Genomic DNA, 20,092 nt, shown 5'->3' on the forward strand with positions numbered 1-20,092 from the left:
TGTGCCTGTACTAAATTGAAACATTTTTCCTGTGCATTTTTTTTATTGCACTTGATATTAAACTTGACCATGTACTGTGTCATTTGAGTTTTATGACCCCTTCTGATCTCGTTCGTCCACGTAGAATACATTACATTGCACTAGTGCTGTGCTAAATAAGATCAAATGGACACTTATGTTTCAAAAGGGCTTAAATAAGTAAACATACAAGTAATTGCATCGTCATCCGAAATTTTATCTAGACTTTGGATCTACAATGACCGTTTTATTTAAATTTATATCAGAAATTTTCTCATGAACACCGTGCAATGCGGAAGGAAATCTCGGGCCGCGAGGATCCGTTCGTAACATATAGCCCAGGTGCTGACCTTACCGGTATGACGCGCACACGCCTGCTTAGTGGAAATCCAGTTTTTCAACGGGTTTTGCGAGTAGTACCGGCGAGAGTACACCGATCGTAGTAGCTTGATTACCGTGACTATTACGGTGTACGGTGCCGGTTGACCTGTTGGATGAACTTGCACCACTCGAGGTGGATTACAGCGCTGAACTCTCCAGGATGACTAGATCAGTTCTGTTCAGAACGTTGGATTGATTGGAGATGGTTGACGCGACCTGGATCGGCTGTTGTTGCCTTGTAGGCGGGTTGATTCTTGTCAGTGGAGGATCTGTTCCGGTGGACGAGTTTGAAGTTAGCAGTAACGAGTTGACGTTTGTCAAGCCGAACAAGTGGTTGAAGTTGGAGGAGGATGACGCGGAGTTGCTTGTGCCGGAGCTGGTCGTCAAATATGGGTACAAGGTTGAAGGACACACGGTGGTCACCGATGATGGGTACGTGCTGAAGATGTTCCGGATTCCGCCAAGACAACAGTCAATCGAAAAGAAGCTACCCGTTCTATTGGTCCACGGTGTGGTGGCAAGTTCAGCGGACTTTGTGGTCAGTGGGCCCAACATTAGTCTGGCTTACCTGTTGTCCGACAACGGTTACGACGTCTGGTTGGCAAACGTGCGAGGATCGCGGTACTCCAAAGAACACACCAAGTTACCAGTTGAGTCAAAAGAGTACTGGGACTTTACCTGGCACGAAATCGGATACTACGACCTTCCGGCTATGATCGACCACGTCTTGAACGCAACCAACTCCAACAAGCTATTCTACATTGGTCACTCGCAAGGAACTACCGTGTACTTTGTGATGTCCAGCAGTCGACCAGAATACAACGACAAAATCGCCCTCATGACTGCCCTCTCCCCGGCCGTAACCCTGAAGCACGTCCGGAGTCCGATCTTGCGCTTCATGCTGGACAACGTAGACACGATCAGGAAAATCCTCGATGCGTTGAAAATTTACGAGTTCCTACCGTACAACGATGCCGGTCTTCAGATAGGTCGAGCCCTCTGCCAACCGGAAGAGAAGAAAAATTGGTGTATCCTCCTCTTTGGATTGGCAGCCGGCCCGCATCCCGGCGGAACAGATCCGGTAACACGCTTTGTGATCGCGACTTCCAAAAATCAAACTAATTCTGTGAATTTTCCAGCGTCTGGTTCTGTCATATCTAGGTCACTACCCGCAGGGTGCCTCCGTCAAGCAGATGCTGCACTTTGCCCAGGTGTTCCAGAGCAATCGGTTCCGCCAATTCGACTACGGCCGGAAGCGTAACCTGCAAAAATACGGTCGTCCTGAACCACCCGCCTACAACCTGACTGCGTCAACCGCCCCGGTGCTAATTTATTACGGACTCAACGATTGGTTGATTCACCCCAAGAATCCGCGGGACCTGTCCCGGATGTTACCACGGGTAATCGATACGATCGCCGTCTCCGACCGGCAGTTCAACCACATGGACTTTGTGTTGGCGAAAAATGTCCGCAAGGTGCTGTACGAGAAGATTCTGCCAACGCTTGACAAGTACAACCGGAAGTGTTAGAAGTATTGCAATTGTGTTATTGTGCTGTGATATTTTTTACGTCAATACATCTTTTTTACAACATTTGCGTGCACTCTATTAATAAATCTACCCTTTCACTTTGGGGAGAGATCACCGATTATCTCACCGGGTTAGACTAATTAGAGTCCCGCACCCGACTAACCGGCTCGCGCGCGCACGCCGGCTTAGTGGCATTTTAACCAGCCTGCTCAGAACCCGGCTGTTAGAATGATAGCTTGATTAATTGCGAGCCCGGGTTCAGTTGGGAGTGTGGAGTTGACCGGGCAGGACCTAACCATGAGTTCCGGAATGATCGGCTGGTGGATGTTGATCGTACTTGTTGGCAGTGTGTTGGGACAGAACGAGCTTGACACTACGGAGAATGACATCCCGCAGAAGGAGGACCAGGACGAGGCCAGTTGGTTCCAGATAGACGACGAGGACGGCGAGTTGACCGTGCCGGAGTTGATCACCAAGTACGGGTATCGGGTTGAAAGTCACGCGGTGATCTCGTCCGACGGGTACATGCTGACGGTGTTCCGAATTGCTCCGCGTCAACTACCGGAAAAGAGTCTATATCCGGTGTTGATGGTGCACGGGTTGATGACAAGTGCTGCGGACTACGTGATAACCGGTCCGAACAACAGTCTAGCGTACCTACTTGCAGATCGAGGGTACGAAGTGTGGTTAGCCAACATGCGTGGAACCAGGTACTCCAAGGGTCACACTTCCATAACTCCAGATTCGCCAGAGTATTGGGACTTTTCCTGGCACGAAATGGGATATTACGATCTGCCGGCGATCATCGACTACATCCGGGCGACCAGTAACGTGTCTAAAGTTCATTACGTTGGTCACTCTCAAGGAACCACGGTGTACTTCGTAATGAGCAGTTCACGACCCGAGTACAACGAAAAGATCGCCCTAATGACCGCCCTCTCCCCAGCGGTGATCCTCAAGCGAATTCGCAGCCCAATTGGTAGACTCACCCTGGACCTCGTTGATTCGCTGAAGCAGCTTCTGCAAGCCCTCGAAATCTACGATGTGTTCGCGTACAACAGAAATTATCACCAACTGGCCAAGTCAATATGTCCGAAGGAGGAGAAGGAAAGCATCTGCTACCGGTTGGTATCCCAAATCTGCGGACCAAACCCGGACGCGTACGATCGGGTAAGCAAACCTCAAGCCTGAAACCCCCCAATAAAACTTAATTGACCAACCCCTCCCTCAGAAACTCATGCTAGCCTTCCTGGGTCACGCCCCGGCCGGCGCCTCCGTCAAGCAGCTGATGCACTTTATCCAGCTGAACCGGAGTGGGCTGTTCCGGCGGTACGACTACGGTAAGAAGGGCAACCTGCAGACGTACAGCAATTGGAAACCGCCTTCGTACAACCTGACGGCCGCTTCCGCGCCCGTGTTGATCTACTACGCACTGAACGATTGGCTGGTGCACCCGCGGGATGTGCAGCAGTTTGCCCGGAAGTTGCCGCGGGTGGTCGGTCTGAACCCGGTTGGGGACAAGCAGTTCAATCATCTGGATTTCATTACGGCGAAGACCGTCCGGGAACAGCTGTACGACAAGCTGATGCCGGTGCTGGACGGGTTCAACGACTAGGCGGACGGACGATCGTGGGAATCGGTGAACAATGTAACGGAACGGGTTGTGATTCGAGAGTGACGGCAAATTCCTTTGGGCAAGTTAGAGAACAATATGTTTAACGATGCACCGGATTGATTAAGGGGTGTGAGAAGTTTGTGTAATTTATTCATATGACGAATTGTACACATCGGTAATTACTGTTGGACAGGCTGATTGATCTGGGTAATTGAGCTTAACAAAGTATGCTGGAAGTATATTATACGATAGCAGTACTCACAGTAGACAGTGAGACATGAAGTGTAATCACGTTTTGATGGTGCCTCCTGAGTTTATTCAGGACAAGCAAGCTTGAAAAGAAGGACTTGTTTGATATTCTCTGGAGCCACCAGTGTTCAGTACCATATAATACAATGAACATAATTTTAATTTTTCTCTTTCTGGCTTTTTTTTTGAAACCGCCTTCAGTCAGGGGTATTAAAAGAAACCCGCAAAAAATGTTTTGTAGAAATTTTGTTGAAATTAATCAACAAAAATTTTGCGTTAAGACATACCTTGGTTTTCTCAATTCCACAAAAGTCTTTGATTGTTTTGAAAAAGTTGCTTTGACGTTTAGCGTTGATTAAAAAAAATGATGATTTTCGAATCAACAAAATGTTTTGTTGATTCAAACATGCCTTTTTTTTCTACGTTAACCCAAAGAGTCAAGAATGATTTTTTGTTTATTAGCCCAAAAAAAAACTCCAGATGTAAACATTGACTGTATCCCGCTTACTCTGATAGACACTGACATTAGGTGTGAGGTGTATACACTCAATATTTACATTTGCTTATTGGAGATTTTTTTGTTTGCGTTCGACGTTTGCTGGGGGAAAACAAATTTGACATTGAAACGCTTGGGTCATTAAGGACTATTGGGAAAAAATAGAAAACATTGTTTGTGATTTGCATTTAGAGATATTATTGACAGATGGAACAGGATTACTATCAGTGGTGATAAGAAGAGAAACAAGCGCACTTTCATTGTAAATAAAAAAACGTTTTCATTATCTAAGATAAGAGCGTACTTTCCGGTCGACCAGCGAATTCCATTGTTTACTTAATCTAATCCCAATTTCGCCTAAAAATAAGCCCCCAATATGGCGCTTGTACCCGCGGGTCTGATTGGTGTGGTGAACCCCCCTCTTCCTCCCTCCCTTTGATCTGCTGCTACAATCTAATCAGTCTGTCGCGTGACCATTATTTATTGACACACCAGCCAGGCTTATCTGCTTATCTAGAAACGCAAACACGGTAGTAGCGGATTTTCCCACCCGCAGGTCAAGTGGTCCTTTGTGACGGACGCGCCTACGCGTACGCCCGCAAATCAGCCAGTAGTTCATCGTACAGTAGCGGCCGCACGTTGATGGCCCAGATAAAGTCCATGTGGTTGAACTCGCGCTGCGAGACCAGGTAAGTCTTGTGGACGTTCGGCAGTTCACGGCGAAGAAGTTCGACGTCCTCCGGGGCGGCCAGCCAGTCATTGGTGGAGTGGTAGAGGAGGGTCGGTGCTTGGACGTTGTCAAAGTTGTACCTCGGAGGGACCATGGAACCGTAGCGGATCATGTTGATCGTGGCACCGTGGTCAAACTGCCGGAAGATGCGCGATCGTACCGTTTGGGCGTGATGGATCATCTGGTTGGCGGATGCTCCGGCTGGGGAGTGTCCGTGGATGACCGGTAGCATGGTGTAGTTGACCTCCTGCGAGTTGAAGCCAGCGATCAAGAACGTGTTGATCGTGCACATCTGCTGGAAGGGCGCTCCGTCGTGGCATCGGTCGAGTCCACCCTGGATGTCCATTTCGGAGGTCGGTGCGAAGTAGTACGTTCCCATCATCTGCAGCATCAACTCCGTAGTGTGAAGGAACGTCGCCAGGAAGATCACGTAAGGGCTGCGCGTGTGGTGCATGTAAGCTGCCGGAGCCAACATGTGGGCACTCTTGATGCGACGGTTGTAGTACGGATGCTGCGACATCATGACCCAGAACACGGTGGTTCCCTGGGAATGTCCAACGTACTGCAGAGCCGTCTCGCCAGTACGGGCCAAGATGAAGTCGATCATGTTGGGCACGTCGATCGAGCCGACCTCGTGCCACGAAAAGTCCCAAAACTGTTGAGTTGAGTTGTTCCGGGTGCGATGACGGTTCGAGTACCGATTTCCGCGAGCATTTCCAATCCAGACATCGTAACCGGCGTCGGCCAGCATGTACACCAGACTGGTCTGCGGTCCCATCAGGATGTAATCGGCGGACGAGCTCAACATGCCATGCTGCAGCAGGACTACGGGCTTTCCGGGTGCCGGTGGGGACATTGGACTGCCCGGGCACCGGTGCAGTCCAAGGAGGTAGCCATCGTCAGTCTCTAGGATGTGTTCCTCAGCGGGGTAACCGTATTTTCTCAGTAATCCAAGCTGTAGAAAAAATAAGGAGCTATTAATAAAGCCGATACTCCAAGTGGCTCACCAGCGGTGACTTACCGCATCTAAATGCGCATCCTCTATAATATCCGGATGTATTTGACTGTTGACTCCAACAAGCACTAGAGTGGCAAAGACCAACAACACCTGTTTCATTCTATGTGTATCGCCTTGGGTTAAAAAATTAAACTGTACCAAATGGTTCGCAGGGGTCTACTTATAAAGCGTGAGATAACGAACTGGCCACCCCACGTCGATGCCGTCATCACCGACGATAAGATTCAATTTGGACTCCCCGGGCTTATCGATTGGTCCGACTTCTGTAAGATTTAGGGGGTCGTAAAATACCTGCGCCAAAATTTCCAGTGCAATCCGCTTTCACCGACCAACAGCTGCGCGCACCACTTCAAGCCCTGTGACGTCTCAAGTACCCTCAAAACTAATCCAACTTTAACCCCTTTTGCTCGGAACTATTTAAAACCTATGGCGGGAACCGGACTCATCACTCAGTTCTGCAGCTGCAATCATGGCGCAACTACTTCCATCAATCCCCATCCTGCTGGCCCTTATCAGCTGGGCGTGTGGAGTCCCGACGGCCCGTAACATCTCAGCGACTCGACACTTTCAAGTGGACGCCGAGGATGCACACCTGTCCGTTCCGCAGCTGATTCTGAAGTACGGCTATGGCGCCGAAGTGCATCACGCCACCACCGAAGACGGTTACATCCTGGAACTGCACCGGATTCCCAAACCGGGAGCTCCCGTCGTGCTGCTCATGCACGGACTGCTGTGTAGCTCCGCCGATTGGGTTTCCATTGGTCCTGGAAACGGCTTGGCGTATTTGCTAGCTGATCAAGGTTACGACGTTTGGTTGGGGAACGCCCGCGGGAATCGGTACTCTCGGAAGCATCGCACCCTAACCCCGAAAATGTTCGCCTTTTGGCAATTTTCCTGGCACGAGATCGGCTTCTACGACCTGCCAGCTTCAATCGATTACGTACTCGAAAAGACCGGCAGGTCGAAACTTCACTACATCGGTCATTCCCAAGGTACCACCAGCTTCTTCGTGATGACCTCGACCCGTCCCGAGTACAACGCCAAGATCGCCCTAGCCCAAGCCCTTGCCCCTGTAGCCTTCACGGCGAACATGCAGAGTCCGCTGCTGCGGATCATGTCCCTCTTCCAGGACACGCTGGCCGCCCTGTTTGAAACGTTCGGCGTCGCCGAGTTCGCCCCGAGCAACGCCATCCTGCACGACATCTCCAAGCTCCTGTGCACGACCCAAATCTCCAACAACCTCTGCCTGAACGTGCTGTTTCAGCTGGCCGGCGCCAACCCGGACCAGGTCGACCTAAAGCTGATCCCCATCCTGATGGGACACACGCCGGCCGGAGCGTCCACCAAGCAGATCGTACACTATGCGCAGGGCGTTAGGAGTGGGAAGTTTCGGCAGTACGATCACGGCACGATCAAGAATCGGTTCGTGTATGGGACGGCTGACCCGCCGGTTTATAATCTGACGCAGGTGACCGCTCCGGTGGTGTTTTACTACGCGCTGAACGACTACCTGGCCGTTCCGGTGGACGTTGAGCGGCTGTCCCGGGGGATTGGGAATCTGGCCGGGTACCGGCAGGTGCGCATGGAGACGTTCAACCATTTGGACTTTTTGTTCGCCAAGGACGTGCGGACGCTGCTGTACGAGGAGATTCTGGGGAACGTTCGGCGGTATGGTTCGGTTTAAATTGTTTTGGTAATAAATTTATTGAATGATTTTGTTGTGGACGGAAAACTAAAGTCGTTGTTCTCTGATCCTTGTATTCTTAGTTGTACTTGTGAAGCATCAACAGCATCTTCTCGTAGAGCACCTTCCGGACATTTGTCGCCAGCATAAAGTCCATGTGGTTAAACTTCCGGTTGGCAACGGGAACCGCGGCGATGAGATTGGGTAGCATTGTGGAAAATTTCTGGGCATCTTTTGGATGAACCATCCAATCGTTCAACCCGTAAAAAATTAGCACCGGAGCGGTTGCGGCAGTCAGATTGTACGCCGGAGGTTCCAAACTTCCGTACTTTTCCAGGTTTCCCTTCCGTCCGTAGTCGAACCACTGGAAGCGACCTCCACTTGCCGCAACCTGAGCATAGTGTAACAACTGGTTAAACGAGGATCCTTGGGGGAAGTTTGCTAGATATCTTAGGAGCAAAGTCCGATCAGTTTCTTCGGGGTGCGGACCGAATATCAACCCATAAAGTCGAAGGCATAGGTCATGTAATCCTTTTGTTTGGCAAAAAGATCGATACAGTTTACTTTGCGGCAGGAACTCGTAGATTTTGTAAAAATCGATTGTTTTCTTGATCGTATGAGCATAATTACATGCGAAGCTTAAGATTGGACTCCTGAAGCGCGTTTGGGCAACCGCTGGAGAAAGTCCCGTCATGAGGGCGATTTTGTTGTTGTATTCCGGAAGAATACTAGCCATAACGAAATACTCCGTGACGCCTTGCGAGTGGCCGATGTAGAAAAGCTTATTGAAGTTGGTAGCGTTGAGTACGAGGTCGATTATGGCCGGTAGATCGTACTGTCCTATCTCATGCCAGGAAAAGTCCCAGTACTCTTTGGACTGAACCGGAAGCCTCAGGTGTTCTCTGGAGTACCGTGATCCGCGCATATTTGCCAGCCAGACGTCGTAACCGTTGTCGGACAACAGATAAGCCAGGCTACTGTTTGGACCACCGAACACATAATCGGCTGAACTGGACAGTAGGCCGTGGACCAAAAGCACTGGTTTCTTTTTAACGCACGATCGTTGTCTCGGAGGCATTTGAAACACTTTAAGGACGTAGCCATCCTCGGTGATCACGGTGTGATCTTCGACCTTGTACCCGTACTTGACGATCAGTTCCGGCTGAAAATTTAAAATTGATCAGCAACCCAAAAGAAAAATGCATTAACTTAAAAAAAAACTCACAACCAACAATTCCGCATCTTCGTCGTCCCGTTGCGAACTTTGAATACCCGCGGCAGTGAAGATCAAGGGCACGATCAACCACCAAGTAGTGTTGTACATCGCGACAACACCACCTTTCAAACCGGCGTTACAATCAGAACTGACCTACCGTCTCGTTCTGGGATTGTACCGAATGCTGCAAAATTCAAGCCAATTGAAGGACATTGCAGTAATCGAAAATGAATCAGCTGGTCGCAGTAGGCCTGATCGTTGAAAAAAACTGGACTGCATTGAAACGCAACGAGAATGTTTGAGTACAATGTTTTATTGGTCAAACTTGTCCAGCATTGTTAAAATCTTCTCGTAGAGCACCTCGCGGACATTCTTCGCCAACACAAAGTCCACGTGGTTGAACTTCCGGTCAGCGACGGGAATCGTGGCGATCACACGTGGCAGTACAGAGGGCAGCTTTTGGGCGTCCTTAGGGTGGACTAACCAATCGTTCAATCCGTAGTAGATTAGAACTGGAGCGGTTGAGGCAGTCAGGTTACCCCTCCGGCCATAGTCAAACCAACGGAACTTTCCTCCGTTGCTAGCCAACTGAGCAAAGTGTAACACCTGCTTGACGGATGCACCCTGTGGAATGTGACCTAGATATGACAGGATCAAATTCTGGAACAATGGATAGAAGTGAGAATCTAGAAATATTAGGATGGAAGTATCTGAACCTACCGGATCAGTTCCGTCTGGATGTGGACCTGCCAGGACTCCAAGCATTTGAACGCACACGTTATGTCTCACTTCGGGTCGGCAGAGAGGTTGAACAATTCTAAGACCAGCTTCGTTGTACGGCAGGAACTCGAAGATCTTCAACGCAGTGAGGATCATCCTGATCGTATCCGCACCGGGCCGTACGAAGGGCTTTATCATCTTTAGGATCGTGCTTCCAGAAAACTGCCGGTCATGAGGGCGATCTTGTCGTTGAACTCCGGACGAGTTGCGGGCATTATGAAATACAGCGTAACACCTTGCGAGTGTCCGATGTAGAACAACTTCTTGGAGTTGGTTACGCTCAACATGTGATCGATCATGGCCGGTACATCGTAGTATCCCATTTCGTGCCAGGAAAAGTCCCAGTAATCTTTGGACTCAACTGGTAGCTTGAGGTGGTCCTTGGAGTAGTGCGATCCTCGCAGGTTTGCCAACCAGACGTCGTAACCGTTGTCGGACAGTAGGTATGCCAGGCTACTGTTCGGACCACTGATTACATAGTCCGCTGAACTAGCCAGAAGGGCATGAACTAACAGCACAGGCTTCTTCTTGACGATCGTTTGTCGCCTCGGCAATATCCGGAACATCTTCAGCACGTACCCATCCTCGGTGATCACCGAGTGATCCTCACCCTTATACCCGTACTTGACGATCAGTTCCGGCTGAAAATCGGGAATAGATCAAACTACCTGCCAGGATTTTACAAAATTTCACTCACGACCAACAGTTCTGCGTCTTTACTGAACGTAATATCACCAGTCGCGGTGATCGCGCCGGTCAGATACAAGATCAACCACCAAGTATGAGCGAGCATCGTGACGAAACTCCTTTCAACTCAACATTCCAAAAAGAACTGACCTACCTTATTCTGGAGTAGAAGTTAAAATCGAACGTACTGTAGGATATCACGTAATTGTTGAATGACCAACCAGTTGTGCAGAATTTCCATTGAGTGACGAAGGGCAAGGTCTTGGGAACAGGTATTTTTATTTTGCACTGAACTCCTCCAGCGTTTGTACAATCTTATCATAAAGCACCTCACGAACATTCTTCGCCAACAAAAAGTCCACGTGGTTGAACTTCCGGTCGGCAATGGGAATTGTGGCGATTACATGTGGAAGCATTCGGGACAGCTCTTGGACATCCCTGGGATGAACCAACAAGTCGTTCAGGCCATAATAAATTACGACTGGAGCTGTTGATGCCGTTAGATTGTACGCCGGAGGTTCCCAACTGCCGTACTTTTCCAGGTTACCGTCGTGGCCATAGTCGAACTGTCGGAACTTTCCTCCGTTGCTGATTAACTGAGCAATGTGTAGCACTTGCTTGACGGGGGTACCTTGTGGGTAGTGACCTAGATATGTTAGTGCCGATCGCTGTAACGAAGGATTTCAGTAAGCATTTTGAATTGATTGGGGTGATGGTTTTGAATGTACCGGATTCGATCCTTCCAGATGGTGACCGGCGACCAATACAATCAATTGGAGACACAAGTTATTCTTCACATCCGGATGACAGAGCAACCGTCCAATTCGAAGAAAATTTCCGTTATACGGTAAGAACTGGAAGACGTTCAGCACATCCGTGAACATCAGGATCGTATTGGTACCGGGTTGGAAAAGAGACTGTACGATCCTCAGTGCTGGATTTCGAAGGCGCTTCCACAAATTTGCTGGAGTAATAGCAATCATGAGGGCGATTTTGTTGTTATACTCCGGACGAGTGCTGGTCATGATAAAGTACACGGTAGTTCCTTGCGAGTAACCAACGTAGAATACCGTCTCCGAATCGGATACCATCACCACGTGGTCGATCATAGCCGGTAGATCGTAATACCCAATCTCGTGACAGGAAAAGTTCCAGTACTCTTTTGAGTTACCCGGTATCTTGATATGCTCGTTTGAATAACGCGTTCCTCGGAGATTCGCCAACCACACGTCGTATCCAGCTAGGGCCAGCAGGAACGCAAAACTGCTGGAACCATTGAGCACAAAGTTCGCCGAACTATTCCAAATTCCATGAACCAACAGAACAGGCTTCCTCCTAACGATCGTTTGTTGCTTCGGCAATATCCGAAACATCTTCAGCACGTACCCATCCTCGGTGATCACCGTGTGATCGTCAACCTTGTACCCGTACTTGATGATCACTTCCGGCTGAAATTCGGGAAACGATCAAGCCACATTCTAGAAAATTAAGCGATCCTCTACTCACGACGGTCAGTTCCGCGTCCTCGTCGTCTACTCCGTACTTAAACTGTTCACGATCGCCCGCGATCGTGGCAACAGCCAACTGCCAAATCAACCACCAAGCAGTAGCGCGCATCGCGACGAAACGATCCGTTCAATTCGAAGGTCCAACCAGAACTGATCTACCTCATTCTGGAGCAGCGAAAAACTGGATGGAAATTGCATCAAAATGGGAAAGGTCAACAGGATCTTACCACAATCGAGAAACTCAACAAAATGTTATGGACTAGTTCTTTGCTTTAATTATTTTATTCTAAGATATCACAGGTTATGCTACCGCACCCGGTCATACTTCTCGAGCACCGGTAAGATCTTCTCGTACAGCTCCTTTCGCACGTTTTTCGCCAACATAAAGTCCATGTGGGTGAACTTCCGGTTGGCAACGGGAACCGCGGCGATCACACTTGGCAGTTGTTTGGAAAACCTTTGCGCGTCCCTCGGGTGAACCATCCAGTCGTTCAGGCCGTAATAAATTAGCACCGGAGCGGTTGAGGCAGTCAAATTGTACGCCGGAGGTTCCAAACTGCCGTACCTTTCCCAATTACCCTCCCAGCCATAGTCAAACTGTCGGAAGCGTCCCCCGCCGTTGACGACCTGGGCGTGGTGCAGCATCTGCTTGACGGAGGCTCCCTGGGGAAAGTGACCTTGGTAGGTTAGAACTAATCGCTGGAAAAATGAAACCTTAATGAAGATCGTACAAGATCGGGATGTCACTGTGGTTTGATTACCGGATCTAGCATAGCGCGATTTGGACCGGCCACTAGCTCAAGAACGCGAACGCAAGGGTTATTCCTCACATCCGGTTGGCAGAGAGCTCGAACGAGTGGAAGACGCTGATTGCTGTACGGCATAAACTCGTGGATATTTAACGCGTCGAAGATCTTCTTGATCTTGTCCACATTGTTGAGCAAAAAGCGCAGGATCGGACTCCGGACGTGCTGTAGACCAACTGCCGGGGAGAGGGCAGTCATTAGGGCGATTTTGTCGTTATATTCCGGCCGAGTGCTGGTCATCACAAAGTACACGATCGTTCCTTGTGAGTGACCAATGTAAAATAGCTTCTCGGAGTTGGTAACGTTCAAAACGTGGTCGATCATAGCCGGTAGATCGTAGTACCCAATTTCGTGCCACGTAAAGTCCCAGTACTCTTTTGACTCAACCGGCAACGTGGTGTGCTCCTTGGAATAACGCGATCCTCGCACATTCGCCAACCAGACGTCGTAGCCGTTGTCCGACAGCAGGTACGCCAGACTACTATTCGGACCACTGATCACATAGTCCGCCGAACTAGCAAGCACTCCATGAACCAACAGCACTGGTTTCCTCTTCAACATCGATTGCCTTTTTGGCGGAATCCGAAACATCTTCAGCACGTACCCATCCTCGGTGATCACCGTGTGGCCTTCGACCTTGTACCCGTACTTGGTGATCAACTCCGGCACCAACAGTTCCGTGTCCTCGTCGTTGAACCAACCCTCCACCAAATTTTCATCCAACTCCGACCCACCACTCGCGACAATCATCCAACCTAACAAGTGCAAGATCACCCACCACCTATTAGCAACCCCCATCGCGAACCGTACGATCCACCTTCCCGACAAGAACTGGAGCGGACACTGAGCTCAAATCTGCAAGTTCAGCCAACTTAAACATCTCGTCGTGGTAATAATCGTTGACCGGGCAAGTTGAGCGCTACCCGCGCGCTAAAAAACTGGATTTTCAACGGCACGGTCAATGTCGCGATCGTGATCTTCGCGAGGACATTTCTTCGTGTGCACTTGCTGGCTTGCTGTAACGGGTGGAAACGTCGAGAGAAGAGAACTTTTTTCTTCGATTTACTGATCTTTGGAGTGGAACAAATTTGACTTTTCGTTGATCGTTGCAGGGCTAAATGGTATGGGTATTACTGAGCCTTGGTTCCGAACATTAGCTCGATTGGACGGAAACTCGAGCTTCCCAAGCCAGGCACTTTTTCCATAAGATTTTGTACGGGGAAAGTCACTTTTCCAATTGGGACCATTTTGTATGTTGTACATCGCAATTTTGTCACTCCTTACGATCAAATCGTGATATCTTGGCACATCTTGAAGGGGGACAACATGCCCAAAGGAATTTCATTCAGAGGCCGTTTTGTCACTCTTGAATGCAGTCCTACTGTTTACATTTTGTCTTAAATTCAACTAAATTTTAGGACAATGTACAGAAATGGCCAGCCAAACAAAACGGGCTTGTTATTGTTATTGTTTACATTGCGCGTAAAAATATTAAAACGCGTTTTTTTTTATATTCATATTAAAAATAAAATTCTAAAATGAAACGAAGGAACCCAACACTTTAGTTTTATGATGGTTTTATGTCTGTGCGTTTGTTAATGTCTAACACCGTAAACAAGAAAAAAAGGTACTGATTTTCAAGGATAATGGCATTTTTTTAAACTTACATTGGGTTATGTATTACTTAGATTTTTTTGTTGACCGATAGCATAAACAAATGTATAGCTATGGAGAAATAAACGACAAAAAACGGAGCGCCGACTAACTTACCTTTTTCCTGCTTCGAAATTAAGCTTTTTATTTTAAAAAAATCGTAATCCCACCATTCATACTTAACCTAATCCATGCAAACTGACAAACTTTAAAAAAGTACAATTTTTTTTATTGTTTATTATAGTCTAATACCTCCTTTAGTTCGCAATTGGTCGTATCGGCCATTAGTACCTGCATTTTTCTGTAAAATAAAGTGAATTTTCAGGTTTTTTTAGTTAAAACCATTTATAGGACGAACAATTTTAAGCATTTTTCAAATCTATTATTCATAAACTGATCAAACCTATCAAAGACCCATTTTCGATTTCACTCTTGAACGTCAAATCGTTCAAATTTGTTCCAAGATGTTTCCGGAAGTGATCGTTTTGTTCGATTTGACGTTTGAGGGTGGAGTCGAAAAAATGGAAACAAATCCATACAACAACGTTTTTTTGTACATATGAAAAATTGTCCACAAGGTGAGGGGATATGAGATTTCCAATAAAGTGTCTACTTGGTTTATAAATGGTCCCGAAGAAAAATTTACTTAAAAATATGAAAATGCCATATCGTTGCTTGTGTGCTATCTTGTGGCACTTTCTATCTTGTTACAGCAGAACTTATAAATACAAATTTGGATTTTTCTTCATTGTTTTCGAGTTTTGATCATTTAAAAATAATATAATATCAAAACAAATATTTTTATTTTTCACAAATTTCTACAGTCACGAAACCATATTTATTTACTCACATACTATTTAAATTACCGTCAACTGGGGTGAATTGGGACACATGGGGCGAATTGGGACAGCAGTTTCAACCATGTTAGAGCACAATATTTTGATTTTTCTGATTGGTTTCGGATAGAACAGACTCAGACCAACAAAATGTGTACATCCATTTCCAAATTTAAAACCTTTAAGTACTCTAAACACTGCTGTCCCTATTCAGACTGTAGTCCCGATTCACCCCAGATGACGGTACTTTCTTCATGCTATGTGCCCCATTAACCAGCCTGTGGCACAAACCAATCAACAAACCGGCATCATAAATATTTCCTACAAATTGCCGCCATTATCCGGCATTGGAACAATCACAGCTTGCTTTGATTAAATACCTAACTTGAGTGCATCACAAACTAATGCGTCAACGCCTACTGCGTTCTAGCGCTTTCCACTGTACTGATCCAGCATCGGTAGCAGCTTATCGTAGACCTGCATCCGGGCATCTTTCGCAATCAAAAAGTCCAAATGGTTAAACTTCCGATCGGCAACGGGAATCGCCGCCACCAACCGGGGCAGCATTTTGGAAAACGTCTCAACGTCCTTCGGGTGAACCATCCAATCGTTGAGCCCGTAGTAGATCAGTACCGGCGCCGTCGAAGCTGTCAGATTGTACGCTGGAGCCTTCCCGCTGCTGTATGCTTCAAGGTTCCCCTTTCGGCCGTAATCGTACTGCTGGAACTGTCCACCGCTGCGTATCAGCTGGACAAAGTGCATCATCTGTTTGGTTGAGGCGCCGGCCGGGGCGTGACCCTGGTAGGTTAGGGCCAACCATTGGTCGAACATCTCCGGATGGGGTCCGGTGATGAGTCCGACGATCTGGGTGCACGCGTTGTTCTTTTCTTCCGGTGGACACAGAATTTGCGCGATGCGATGGTTGTTCTCGTTGTGTGGGAGGAACTCGTAGATGTGCAACGCGTCGAGGACCTTCTTGAGTGTGTCTGAGGTTTGGAGCATGAAGCGCAGGATCGGACTCTTAACGCGCTTCAGGATGACCGCTGGGGCGAGGGCGGTCATGAGGGCGATCTTGTCGTTGTATTCCGGTCGACTGCTGGACATTACAAAATATACAGTGGTTCCTTGCGAGTGACCAATGTAGAACAGCTTGTTGGAGTTGGAGATGTTCAGCACGTGGTCGATCATGGCTGGTAGATCGTAGTATCCCATCTCGTGCCAGGTAAAGTCCCAGTATTCTTTGGATTGAATCAACATAGTGGAGTGTGCTTTGGAGTAACGCGATCCACGAACGTTGGCCAGCCAGACCTCGTAACCATCGTCAGCTAGCAGGTACGCTAAGCTGTGGTTGGGACCACTGATCACAAAGTCCGCCGAACTGCCCAACAGTCCGTGAACCATCAGAACAGGTAGCTTCTTCACGGTTGGTTGCTCTCTTGGAAGAATCCGGAACATCTTTAGCACGTACCCATCCTCGGTGGTCACCGAGTGACTTTCAACCTTATACCCGTACTTGGAGATCAGCTCCGGCTGAAAATTATGAGTCAATCAAGCCACTTTCAAACAAATAACCTCCATAACCTCTACTAACCACCAGCATATCCGCATCCTCATCGTCCACCTTGAACCAGTTGTCTGTCCGCTCCATCAGCTCCAATTCGTTATCACTAACCGCAAAATCTTCCAACGGAACTGATCCACCCTCCACCAGGAACATCCCGATGAAAAGTAGAATCCCAAACCCACTAGGAGAACCCATCGCCCAACTCACTGTTCCGGTGTTCTGGTCAGAACTAAGCCTCACTAGTCATCGTCATCCTGTGTGCAGTTCAGGCCCTAATCCGCGCAAGTTCAACCCGCGCGTCATCGCGCGCCTCTAATCGCAGGGTAATCAACTCTATCGCATAATATTCTAAACCGGCGGCAGTAGGCTGTGAGCCGAACTGAGTCGAACCCGTGGCTGAAAAGTGGCTTTCCATCAAGTTCTCGCGTGACGCCTCGGGAAGGTAAACCTGGTGCCTTTGATGATCCTCGCATTTTCCTTCCGCAATCTGATGACGACGACGACGACGCGTCGATGGCAACGTAATCGAGCACGTGGAGTTGTGAGAAAGACGAGAGCAAAGTGATGGAGAGAGGGTGAGAGAGCTTACTACGCTCTGAGTGCAGTAAATTATTCGAGAACTTGTTCTAGAACTTGGGTGGGTCGCCCTGAATGGGATCGTTGCATTCGTCAAACGATGCAAGTATCGAAGAGTTGCATGCAATAAATGCACTGCAACGGATACTACAATCTGGTAGTGACGTCATGGTAGAGGTCGATGTAGAGATGCTGATTTTGTGACAAAATACGTTTTTTCAGTTTTAATTGTTTTCAAATTTGTTTTTTTTTTAAGATTCCTTTTCGTCTAGGAGGTCAATTGAAGCCATTTTGTTGCTTGAAAAACACAGCATTTTGTTTTTGTGTGTGGTCATTTTGCAATAATCTTGTTAATTTAAGTTTTTAATTGTAACATGAAATACTTAGCTGCAAATTTTGTTTAGAGTGTTACCACAGACAAACAGACGGTACACTCGAGTGCGGAACCATCGTCCTTCAATAACCGAGCCAAAACGGTTGTTTCAAATGCAATTTAGCTTCGGCATCCACTCACCCGGCGCTGCTGTCGTGACAGCTCGCCTGTCTTTCCTCAGTGTGTGTGATGTGTTTTTGTGTTGTTAAGTTGAGCGTGAGCACGTGGCAGCAAATGAAAACAACAAAAATATGATGGAATTCAGGAATTCTAAAGATGATCCACAATCCTGGCTTTGCGGGACAAGATTGGGGCAGTCTCAGCCAGGGTCAGATGAGCGACTGACTAGCGAGGACATACCTCTTGCCCCACAATTAACCCGGTAGGCCTGCCGATGTCGAGGCTGCTGATGCGGCGTCCGCTACTGCGGAGGAAGTCGGATTCTGTGGTGGAGACATGTCCTTCGGAGCAACCTGCTTATCCTTCGTGGATTGCTGCTGCTGGTCGTCCTTTTGGCCTTTTGGCGATGTTGCGTCGATCGTGAGCGCCACTCAATCTTCATCCACAGTTGTTCTGTTTCGATGTTAGATTTTGCGGCAGCGTTTTTTTTTTAATCATTACGACTTTTTTAATCTCATTCGCCACTTTTTACCTTTGTTGTTTGACGCAACTTAACTGCGCCGTGGACACGTTTCCCGCGGATGTTTCCAAATGACCAATTCCGGTAGATTTGAATTGACTTTTTTTTCTATTTCGGCGACCACTACTAGAGTTTTCGTGACCTCTTCTTATATCTTGGTGTCAGGTGTAATGGTCCGAGGTTTCGTTGGAGAAGGAATGTTCGACAGAATAAGCAACGGGAAAGACCAGTAGTTTGGCCTCTGTCGTTGCTGGTGCTGCCGCATGATAGGCTCATGAGGTTCTGCCATTGGAACGGAACCGACCCACCGTCATTTTCGATAGTCGGTGTTAATTTCTATTTTTTCATCAAGTACTGACGATCAGCAACAACAAAATTATTTCGATCAGCTGTTAATGTTTACAATCGTTAAGGCTTGATTGTCTCACGCATACACTGACACACACATGACAGTAATGGATTTGTATTGGTATGTTTGGGCTGCGCTTCGACATCAGCTCAACAGGCAGCGCTGGCGTCGTCGTGATTTGGCGGTTTGATGAAGGACGATGCATTTCAATAAGAATTTGCATGGAGAGTCACGTCTGTTTGTCTGTGGTGTTACTACGTCTGTCAAAATGCCAAATCTAACAAAAATTCGTTTAGTTTGCCGATTGATTTCAATACAACATTTTTAAGAAGGTATGTTTTGCCTATTGTAGACGCATGGTTTCTTGTAAATACTTTTTTTCAAATAAACTTTCTAGTTTGCTTTTACCGTTACAAATATTCTGCAAAGTTTATGTTCCACCTCCTTCAAAATAAGACAAAAAAAAATTGAAAAAGTTGATAAAAACTATATTTAAAATGCATATTCTTGCGTTGATAATATTTTTAGGCAGGTTTGAACTCGCTTAAAAATAATTAATAAATACAATCCAGACTTGATTAACCAATGATGAAATTATCAAAAGTTTTCATTTTTTTTCTCACTTTTGACATAAAATTCGAGTTCTGCGACCCTATGTTGGTAAAATTTAAGCTTTTAGTAAAATTTAAACGGTTTGTTAATTTAAGCGGTTGGTTGCCTGTTTTTTTTTTAAATGCAGTACCCCAATATTCCATCACCACCATTTGGCCGCCATCTTGCAATTAAAATTTCCAAATGCACTAAGCATTAGGGTTCTATAAGAGCTCAGCGATCTTAAACAAAACAACGAAAAATAATCGTAATTCGAAAATCAGAAGAGAAATTTTTCCAAGGACTTTGGATGATCGATTCTGGACCAGTCAGGACTTTATTTGTGAAATTTTGATGAACAGATAACATTTATTTTAAAAATAGATAGTGAAATATTATAAGGATAAGTTTTGTTATCGCAAAATCTTTTTTGTTAAGCAAAACCGCACTTTTTGCGAGGGCCATGCGTAGAGGTTCCGTTCCGAACGAGAGTGTGGAAAAATCGGACAAGTGGATATTGGATTTCGCCAAGAAGGTGTGCCCGGACTCGGTGCCGACACAACCATCATTCAACGTTGTTGATGGGAGCGATGCTAATCCTCCCTTCTCGATGGTAGAGCTCTCCATAGCACTATTGACGGGCAACAACACTGCTCCTGGTCCGGACAAGATCAAGTTCAGCTTGCTGAAAAATCTTCCGGACGTCGCCAAGCAGCGTCTGTTGAAACTGTTCAACACGTTGGTGGAGCAGAACGTAATTCCACACGAATGGCGACAGGTCCGGGTGGTTGCC

The 20,092-nt window shown here is 47.3% G+C and overlaps 8 protein-coding genes and 1 pseudogene across 8 annotated transcripts; 3 read left to right on the forward strand and 6 right to left on the reverse strand.

Annotated features, from left to right (window-relative positions):
- Window positions 1–235: 235 nt before the first annotated feature.
- LOC120423583 (lipase 1-like) lies at window positions 236–1,991 on the forward strand. The gene is made up of 2 exons (XM_039587442.2): window positions 236–1,480; window positions 1,539–1,991. Exons 1-2 carry the CDS (start codon window positions 602–604, stop codon window positions 1,926–1,928), a joined length of 1,269 nt encoding a protein of 422 aa, XP_039443376.1. The 5' UTR covers window positions 236–601; the 3' UTR covers window positions 1,929–1,991.
- Window positions 1,992–2,089: 98 nt separating this feature from the next.
- Window positions 2,090–4,612, forward strand: LOC120423584 (lipase 1-like). Its single transcript, XM_039587444.2, has 2 exons — window positions 2,090–3,098; window positions 3,160–4,612. The coding sequence occupies exons 1-2, from the start codon at window positions 2,226–2,228 to the stop codon at window positions 3,541–3,543; spliced, it is 1,257 nt and encodes a 418-aa protein (XP_039443378.1). The 5' UTR covers window positions 2,090–2,225; the 3' UTR covers window positions 3,544–4,612.
- A 137-nt stretch (window positions 4,613–4,749) lies between these two features.
- LOC120423521 (lipase 3-like) lies at window positions 4,750–6,284 on the reverse strand. Its single transcript, XM_039587369.2, has 2 exons — window positions 6,040–6,284; window positions 4,750–5,973 (listed from the first exon to the last, which is right to left on the reverse strand). Exons 1-2 carry the CDS (start codon window positions 6,133–6,135, stop codon window positions 4,873–4,875), a joined length of 1,197 nt encoding a protein of 398 aa, XP_039443303.1. The 5' UTR covers window positions 6,136–6,284; the 3' UTR covers window positions 4,750–4,872.
- A 221-nt stretch (window positions 6,285–6,505) lies between these two features.
- LOC120423553 (lipase 1-like) lies at window positions 6,506–7,720 on the forward strand. Its single transcript, XM_039587397.2, has one exon. It carries the CDS (start codon window positions 6,506–6,508, stop codon window positions 7,718–7,720), a length of 1,215 nt encoding a protein of 404 aa, XP_039443331.1.
- Window positions 7,721–7,799: 79 nt separating this feature from the next.
- On the reverse strand, window positions 7,800–9,187 carry LOC120423523 (lipase 1-like). The gene is made up of 2 exons (XM_039587371.1): window positions 8,946–9,187; window positions 7,800–8,882 (listed from the first exon to the last, which is right to left on the reverse strand). The coding sequence occupies exons 1-2, from the start codon at window positions 9,042–9,044 to the stop codon at window positions 7,800–7,802; spliced, it is 1,182 nt and encodes a 393-aa protein (XP_039443305.1). The 5' UTR covers window positions 9,045–9,187.
- On the reverse strand, window positions 9,176–10,509 carry LOC120423526 (lipase 1-like; annotated as a pseudogene).
- A 153-nt stretch (window positions 10,510–10,662) lies between these two features.
- LOC120423525 (lipase 1-like) lies at window positions 10,663–12,029 on the reverse strand. Its single transcript, XM_039587372.2, has 3 exons — window positions 11,910–12,029; window positions 11,132–11,851; window positions 10,663–11,071 (listed from the first exon to the last, which is right to left on the reverse strand). Exons 1-3 carry the CDS (start codon window positions 12,018–12,020, stop codon window positions 10,682–10,684), a joined length of 1,221 nt encoding a protein of 406 aa, XP_039443306.1. The 5' UTR covers window positions 12,021–12,029; the 3' UTR covers window positions 10,663–10,681.
- A 36-nt stretch (window positions 12,030–12,065) lies between these two features.
- On the reverse strand, window positions 12,066–14,104 carry LOC120423522 (lipase 3-like). The gene is made up of 2 exons (XM_039587370.2): window positions 12,673–14,104; window positions 12,066–12,610 (listed from the first exon to the last, which is right to left on the reverse strand). Exons 1-2 carry the CDS (start codon window positions 13,513–13,515, stop codon window positions 12,218–12,220), a joined length of 1,236 nt encoding a protein of 411 aa, XP_039443304.1. The 5' UTR covers window positions 13,516–14,104; the 3' UTR covers window positions 12,066–12,217.
- Window positions 14,105–15,240: 1,136 nt separating this feature from the next.
- LOC120423565 (lipase 1-like) lies at window positions 15,241–17,124 on the reverse strand. Its single transcript, XM_039587416.2, has 2 exons — window positions 16,798–17,124; window positions 15,241–16,736 (listed from the first exon to the last, which is right to left on the reverse strand). The coding sequence occupies exons 1-2, from the start codon at window positions 16,963–16,965 to the stop codon at window positions 15,633–15,635; spliced, it is 1,272 nt and encodes a 423-aa protein (XP_039443350.1). The 5' UTR covers window positions 16,966–17,124; the 3' UTR covers window positions 15,241–15,632.
- Window positions 17,125–20,092: the final 2,968 nt, after the last annotated feature.

The sequence above is a fragment of the Culex pipiens genome, chromosome 1 (genome assembly GCF_016801865.2).
Source record: "Culex pipiens pallens isolate TS chromosome 1, TS_CPP_V2, whole genome shotgun sequence".
NCBI lineage: Eukaryota > Metazoa > Arthropoda > Insecta > Diptera > Culicidae > Culex > Culex pipiens.